The sequence below is a fragment of the Brassica oleracea genome, chromosome C6 (genome assembly GCF_000695525.1).
Source record: "Brassica oleracea var. oleracea cultivar TO1000 chromosome C6, BOL, whole genome shotgun sequence".
NCBI lineage: Eukaryota > Viridiplantae > Streptophyta > Magnoliopsida > Brassicales > Brassicaceae > Brassica > Brassica oleracea.
Window position 1 is genome coordinate 6,638,084 of NC_027753.1, and position 8,706 is coordinate 6,646,789.

The following is an 8,706-nucleotide window of genomic DNA, read 5'->3' on the forward strand; positions in this document are numbered from 1 at the left end:
GATTTCCAAGAATAAAGATAAAAGATATTATAGATATAGATATTAGATACGTGAATTCTCCTATTGACTCCCATTAAGGAAAAAAAAATACATGTTACATTCGAAATAGTCTATTTACATATAAATCAAAGATTATTTTCATTTATATAAATCAGTTTCATCGAGGAATACTCATAGAGAAAATGTATGTACAATAGTTGAGAGATATGAAAGAGAACCTTTCGATTTCAGTTCCCATATCAATAGCCATGTTCTTGAGTTCGCCGAGTAGATCACTTAGATCTGCAAGCCCATCGTCCTGCTTTGCTTTCTCCATCTGTTAATACAGCAGACACAACATGATTCTTAGATATACTGGCAAAAACAAAAACAGAACATTTGAGATCACAGATCCACACCTCTATTTTCTGATAAGCATCAGCGGATTCAGGGAGAGGTTCATTGGTTCTTGAATCTGGTTTAGGTAGCTGGTTCAGCCCCAGCTTTTCTCTAGTCTCTAAGTTGTTAACTCTTCTCTTAGGGGATTCACCTTCTCAGAAGAACAAAAAAAATGGAGGAGTTAGGTGAAGTAACAAAGCAAAAGAGATTCATTTCTTAAGAAGAGGCATACCTCTAGTTATGACAGGACAGGTTATAGACCGAGTCTTTTTAGGCTTCCAGGTCCTTGAGAAAATGCCTCTGAGGCTTCCAAGAAGTTTCTCACCCTGAAACCAAAACACAAAACATAACAATAAGTTTCTCATAATTTATAAAAATCTCAATCTCATCTCTTTTTACCCGAGTGAGATCATGATCGAGGTCAACAGCCTTGTGGTGAGTCCTTGTGATTTTCTCTCCTTGCTCATTCAACATAACCAAAGTCCTGGTAGCATCTTATCTTATCCCTTGCGCTACTTTCAAACACCCTTGCACGGTCTTGGTGGTCTCATCGGACTTGTACACAGCATAACTCTCAAGTTCTTGAACCGTCTGGTTCTCCACGCCTCCTGATTCACGGAAATGATTCTTGAAAGAAGGTTTCAATCTCTTCTCAACCTCCTCCTCATCGTCAGCATCGTCAAAAGGGTTGAAGCTGTGATTCTTCTTAGTAGTAGGTAGGGAAGGTTGAGGGGAGATCTTGTTTGATGGCTTTCAAGGTGTGCTTTTTATTGCCATCTGATTCATCATCTGAATCAAAAGGATTCGACTTGGAGGCAGAAGCAGAAGAAGAAGGCTTATGATGCTTGGAAAGTCTTTCCAGAGGCTTCTTCAACCCAAACATTGTGATCCAAACCTGAAAAAAACTCTCGTTGCAAGAATCCAAAAGTCTATACGAACGATGTTGTAGAACCCTCGCCGCCGTCCAGCCTGACACGAACCCCTCAACTCGGTCGGAAAACATCTCCAAGAGGTTGAAACCGGGAGACCCCGAGATGATGTGGAACTTGAGATCCCGGTGGAAGACGCTGCGTGAGTGGCAGTAACCGACGGCGGGGATGAGCTGGTGGAAGTAGCGGCGGCTGAGATCCTTGGAGGTGATAGGGGATTTTCCATCTGGTTTCATCGCCATAGATTTAGGTTAGAGAAGTTCTTGATATGTACACAGGAAGAAAATGAGTATATAAAGAAGGAAAAGAGAAAACCAAAACGAAATCATAAAAAAGAAATTGATTCATCGTGGAGTATTGATTATGCAGAAGTGGATCAATCAAACTGAATCACTGTGGTATCAAGCGAAGAAGACGAAGAGGTAGAGCCGTAAATCTCGAGACTTCCGTCTCAAACGTAACTCAATAATCTGACGTGTTTTAATGAAATCTGACGTGTTTTAATGAAATGTTGTGATTGGATGATTTAATTGTTCTACGTGGACACACTCTCTGATGCTCATATAACCCTTTTAATATAGTATAGATAATATTTAATATATGTCAATTTTCTTATGATCATCTAAAATTTAAATGAAAATAAGAGTTCGAAAAGTCAACATCTCACCTCTCCGCTGCATATACCACCCCAGAACCGCCGCGTCGGAGCTAGCTCTGTCGCATTTATTCGCCGGTGAAGTTTGGTGAAGCTGATTTATTACTCCTTGAAGCACATGCTTACTCCCTACGGTCTCCTTTTTGGCTTTAAATGAGTCATAAGCTACAGATCTGGTTGAGAGAATGTTTCCTGCAAAGAATAAATTTTAACGCTTTGACCCTACAAAGTTGAGTAGTAAAGGTTATTCAAGCTTCTCGTAAATCTTTTACTGTTAAATACAGACTTTTACCTCATTTCTGAGGATTTACCCAAGATTGGGTTCTTACTGCGAGATCTGTAGTTGGTATTCAAAATTACTGAAAGAAAGAAAAGGGTATTGGTGGTAAAGATGTCTCTGCGCAAGTCAAGACACGATAAGGGCAAATGGATAGCTGACCCACTAGATCTACTTGTCGCCCTCCGATCCAAATCCCACAGATAGATACTTCTGCACTAATACAAGAGAATAAGCTCACCCTGATTGGTCGAGTAACGAACCCATCCATTCAAAAAACTCGCGCTCTTGTGGATTTCTTTCTACAACACTGGCGTGTGGCTGGTACTATCACTGGAAGAGACTTAGGCCCCAACTTGTTTCAGTTCAAGTTTGAGACAGAGCAAGACCTTCAATCTGTCCTCTCTGAAGCACCTTTCCACCTCAAGAGATGGATGCTGATCCTTCAAAGGTGGGAACCGATAGTCTCTGACCACTTCTCTGTGCTGATTTGGATTACTATACACGGAATCCCCTTGCACTACTGGACAGACGTAGTTCTGGAGGCCATTGGTAATGAATTGGGACCAGTAGAAACGTATGATGTGGAGCGCGGAAGAATTAGAGTCCTGATAAATGGGTTAAAACCATTGGAAATGTCACTGAAAATTAGCCTATCAGGTGAACTCAAACAAGTGGAGCTTGAATATGAGAACTTGCAAAAACATTGCTTCCTCTGCTACTCTCTCTCTCTCTCTCTCTCTCTCTCACGAAAAGGATAATTGCCCCTCTCGTCTGGCATAGTCTAGCTTAATCTCCGCAACCCCAACAAAAATGGGGATCTCTCAAACCCGAACGATGGATAGATTGGAAGCTGATAAACAGCGACTAGATGCAAAGAAACATAACTCCTTGGTTCAGCACCAAGCCACAGAGCAAGGAAGACCAGAATATTCAAGGCAATGGCAGAGTAGTTCTACACGATCTTATGATTGGAACCAGGATAAAAGTTTTAGGTTTAATTATGGGTCTCGACGTGATCCAAACTTCAAACATAGCTCACTTTCTAGTGAAAGGAGTAACCCAGCATCACGACCCCCAGCACGAGATAGACTTTCGTTCCGTAGGGAAGAGGATTCCGTAACCAACAAGGAACCTCAGTCTCGCAATAACAATTGTACCCCAAGATCAGAATGGAGACCGATCACAAGGATCCCACAAAGCGGAACAATACCAAAACCCATGTACTCTTTGGGCTCCCACACTCCATCCCCTCGACCTCCTCGTGAAGGGGACGTGAATCACAGATCGGCCTCACCAGCCTCAAAACAAAAATCAGGGGAAGGTAGTATACCATCTCAAGAGAGAAGATCAGCTCTCAAAAGGTTAATCACTACCAAAAGAAAGGGTACCTCTGCTCCAGGATGGTGCTCTAAATACGGAATCTGGCAGGCTTCAAGAGGTTCCAATACAACAGTTAGAAGAGGTGCTACCGCTGCCCCAATCTGGAGGAAGCAACCTACCATCTAGCTCAAGAAATCCAGTTAGGACATGTGGAGAATTTGATCCAACCCAAGATAGATCTGCCATCCGGACCCTCAGTGAAGATAGGGTACATGTCTCGCTCATATTGGGACCGTTGTTCCCAGATGACGAAGATGATCTGCAAGGCTTAGGTCCTAAGACAGGACAAGAACTGGCGTCCTCTTCTGCTCTGAAACCACCGCTGGCTAACAAGCGGGGCCCTCGAAGCCCACCTTAGGGAGTTGCTGTAAAAAGAAGAAGAGTCACAAAGACACATAACTCCCCCAAAAGAAGAGGGACTACAGAGACAAGGGAGAGTAAAACGGTACAGCCGCGAACCTCAGGAGGAAAACCGCGAGTAAACATCATCCCAGCATCGAGGAAAAAAGGAACGGATTTTCGGTCCGGTCCACCTCCTCTTCCTTAGCCAATCTGAGCTGGAACTGTCAGGGTATTGGGAGCGAACTGACAGTTCGTCGACTCCGGGAGTTTCGCACAAAAACCTCTCCGAAGATCGTGTTTCTAATGGAGACAAAACAGAAAGATGAAGAAATCTACAAGATGTATAAGGGGACAGAATTTACAAACCACTATACTGTACCGCCCGAGGGATTCAGCGGAGGCTTTGCTCTCTCCTGGAAGGATACAATTCAGATCGAAATCTTGTTTTCTTCAGCAAATGTAATTGATACAAAAATTGTGTTCAATGGAAAAACCTTTTTGTGTCATACATCTATGGAGCTCCAAATAAAGAAGAGAGACCAAAGTTCTAGGAAATCTTGACAGATATAAGAGCACAACGGACCTCACCATGGCTACTCACGGGAGACTTTAATGACTTTTTTGACAACTCGGAGAAAATAGGCGGTCCGTTGAGATGGGAAGGCTCCTTCTTATCCTTCCGAAACTTTGTGTCTCTAAATGGCTTATGGGATCTGCAATTCTCGGGTAACTCCCTTTCATGGAGAGGAACCAGATATACACACTTCATTCAATCTAGACTAGATAGAGCAATGGCAAATATTGAATGGATCGAGATGTTCCCAGCGGCCAGAAGTGGATTCTTGAGGTTTGAAGGTTCGGATCATCGTCCGCTGTTAACCCACTTTGACCAACATCTCAAGAAGAAAAAGGCTTGTTTCGGTATGATCGAAGGCTGAGCGAAAACCCGGAAGTACGCGAACTAGTGGAAACAACCTGGAACTCCTCTAGCACTTATTCAGTCTTGACAAAGATCAGTCAGGTACGTCGTAACTTAATTGAATGGGCGAAGATACAGACAGCTGCAGCAAAAGAATACTTACTCTCCCACCAGACGCTATTGGAACAGGAGCTGTCTAACATCAACCCCAACACTGAACGTATCGAGGAATTGAATGCGATTTTAAGGAAAGCTTATGCGGAGGATGAAGAATTCTGGCGCCAAAGGAGTCGTATCCAATGGCTAAATGGAGGTGACAGAAACTCGACTTTCTTCCACGCGGTTACTAGAGGATGCATAGCCTGCAATAAGTTCTCGATAATTGAAAATGAGGCAGGGCAAGCTTTCTTCAAGGAGAATCACATAGTCCAGACTTTTGTTCAGTTCTACCATCAGTTGTTTACCTCTGGGAACACAGATGCGAGATCGATGGTAGAAGAACCCCTCTCACCAAAGGTTACTACTGCGATGAATGAGGATCTAATAAAAATCCCAGATATAGAAGAAGTTAGAGCAGCAGTATTCTCAATACACCAAGGAAAGGCGCCAGGGCCAGATGGCTTCTCGGCTGGGTTCTACCAAACGTTTTGGGACGTAATCGGTGCTGACATATTCCGAGACGTAAAGGCCTTGTTTGAAACAGGCCAGTTGAACCCTCGACAGAACGAGACTCACCTTAGGCTCATTCCAAAGACCATGGGAGCAAAGAAGATATCGGACTACAGACCCATTGCATTCTGCAATACACACTACAAGATAATCGCGAAGATCCTATCTAGACGACTCCAGCCACTGCTACACTCTCTGATCTCGCCATCTCAGTCAGTATTTATCCCGGGGCGGGTGATATCAGATAACGTGTTAATCACGCACGAGCTACTCCATTATTTGAGAAAATCAGGAGAAAGGAAATGTGTGGCCATGGCGGTCAAGACTGACATGAGCAAGGCGTATGATAGGATCGAATGGAGCTTTTTACGAGAGGTACTGAGCAGATTAGGCTTCCATGACACTATAATCTCTTGGCTAATGGAATGCGTCTCCTCGGTATCGTACTCTTTCTCGATAAATGGAGGACCACAAGGAACCGTCAAGCCCTCGAGAGGCCTCCGACAAGGTGATCCACTCTCACCGTATCTATTCATCCTATGCACGGAGGTCTTCTCAGGACTATGTCGACAAGCGCAAGCCAAAGGAACCTTACCGGGAGTTAAAGTAGGGTGACACTGCCCACCCATAAACCATATCCTCTTCGCGGATGATACCATATTTTTTGGGAAATCAAATGCCGCTAGCTGCTCAGCCCTATCTCTATTCTCCAGAAGTATAAGATAGCTTCCGGACATTGCATAAACCGTGGGAAGTCTGCTATAACCTTTTCATCTTAAACCTCTCAAGAATGCAAAAAGAGAGTGAAAACTGAACTCGATATAAACCAAGAAGGGGGGATAGGGAAGTACTTCGGTTTGCCGGAGCATTTCGGAAGGAAAAAACGGAACATCTTTTAAAGTATTGTTGATCGTATCAGAAAAAAAGCTCAAGGTTGGACTGCGAGATACCTCTCGGGAGCAGGGAAGATGGTGCTGTTGAAGGCGGTGTTGGCAGCGATGCCTAACTATGTCATGTCGTGTTTCAAACTTCCGAAATCATTATGTAAGCAAATTCAATCCGCTCTCACAAGATTTTGGTTGGATGTCAAGCCGAAAATTAGGAAAATGTGTTGGATCTCTTGGGATAAGCTTACTCTCCCTAAGAGTGCGGGTGGTCTTGGATTTAGAGAAATTGAAGAGTTTAATGATGCTCTCTTGGCTAAGCACACATGGAGATTGCTGAAAGACCCTTCCTTCCTGCTGGGATAAACCCTCCTGAACAAGTTCTGTCGCTATGAAGACTTGCTCACGGTATCAGCTCCAAACTCTACCTCTCACGGCTGGAGAGGGATATTAGCAGGTAGAGAGATCATAAAGAAGGGAATGGGTTGGGTAGTTAGAGATGGAGAAACTATCAAGATATCGAGTGATGACTGGCTATCTACGAAGAAGCAAGCACACCCTGTTGGACCCCCAACTCTTTCATCACAGAACCTGACAGTTAAAGAGCTATTCCGGCTGAACTCGACGGAATGGGATATAGAGAAAATCAAACTCCACTTACCTCAGTATGATCACATGGAGATTGCTGAAAGACCCTTCCTCCCTGCTGGGATAAACCCTCCTGAACAAGTTCTGTCGCTATGAAGACTTGCTCACGGTATCAGCTCCAAACTCTACCTCTCACGGCTGGAGAGGGATATTAGCAGGTAGAGAGATCATAAAGAAGGGAATGGGTTGGGTAGTTAGAGATGGAGAAACTATCAAGATATCGAGTGATGACTGGCTATCTACGAAGAAGCAAGCACACCCTGTTGGACCCCCAACTCTTTCATCACAGAACCTGACAGTTAAAGAGCTATTCCGGCTGAACTCGACGGAATGGGATATAGAGAAAATCAAACTCCACTTACCTCAGTATGAGGGTGAAATACTAAAACTGGTGCCTAGTACACTGGCGATGAAGGATGAAAGGGTTTGACTCCCTGAAAAATCTTGTGAATATTCCACAAGATCGGGTTATGCACTGGCGAAGATGAATAAGGGTAATAATCTTGATCCCTTAAACTGGAAAAAATGTGTGTGGAACATCAAGTGCTCGCCCAAGTTGCAGCACTTTCTGTGGAATGTAAAATCAAACGCACTTGATGTGGGGGAGACACTAAGCAAATGTGGGATCCAAACTGAGGGGAAATGCAAAAGGTGTGGAGCTAGTGAATCAATACTTCATGTGATAATATTATGCCCTTATGCACAAAGAGTGTGGAAACTAGCATCAATCTTAACACCTCCCAGTACCAGTAGTGATGCATCTATGGCGGAGATACTACAAGCATGCACTAAGATGATTAATCTACCTCCCACAGGTCTGGTAACTCTCCTGTACCCATGGATTTTCTGGGTATTGTGGACTAGTAGGAACCAGTTGATGTTCGAGGATAAGTCTTTCTCGGAAACAGAGACGATGCTCAAGGCAATAAAGGCGACAGTGGAATGGCAAGAGGCGATCAAACTCCCTACCGCGACTAAGCTCCCTACAAAGAAATCAAACTATGTTTCTATTAAAGACTGTTCACTGATGAACTTAAATCCGCAGATATCAATTAATGCCTCAGCACTGTATTCGGATGCGGCTTAGAACAGCACATCACTGGCAGGAGGACTGGGATGGGTAAGCACAAAAGCTTACGACTCGGTTTTGTTCAAAGGAACTGATGACTGTCGAAATGTAACTTCAGCACTTGTGGCAAAAGCGATGGCTCTAAAAACAGCACTCTCGGAAGCTGTCTCTGATGGTCTAACAGACATAATTTGTTTCTCAGATTCTAAGCGTCTAATTGACCTCATCACAGGAAAGAAAACCGTGGTGGCTCTGCATGGATTACTCTATGACCTCGGTGTGTTGAGTGACTCGTGTAAATCTATCTCCTTTTGTTTTATCCCTCGGGTCTGCAATGAAGTCGCAGACTCTCTTGCTAAAAATGCTCTGTTTCGTATGTCTAACAACCCGTATGGGGTTGACTACTCTGTTGTAAACTCTGTTATTTAAATTGGAACGAAGTAGGTTTGATCCAAAAAAATAAAAATAAGACTCTAATTTGATTTATTATGTATATATATATATTTTTTTTTTTTTGTCGACGCCCATCTTTTAAGATCAAGTGGTAGTCGGG

At 43.5% G+C, this 8,706-nt stretch overlaps 1 protein-coding gene and 1 pseudogene across 1 annotated transcript; one reads left to right on the forward strand and one right to left on the reverse strand.

Annotated features, from left to right (window-relative positions):
- Positions 1-157: 157 nt before the first annotated feature.
- Positions 158-1,549, reverse strand: LOC106297333 (annotated as a pseudogene).
- Positions 1,550-7,568: 6,019 nt separating this feature from the next.
- Positions 7,569-8,171, forward strand: LOC106297335. The gene has a single exon (XM_013733597.1). The coding sequence runs from the start codon at positions 7,569-7,571 to the stop codon at positions 8,169-8,171; it is 603 nt and encodes a 200-aa protein (XP_013589051.1).
- The last annotated feature ends 535 nt before the right edge of the window (positions 8,172-8,706 follow it).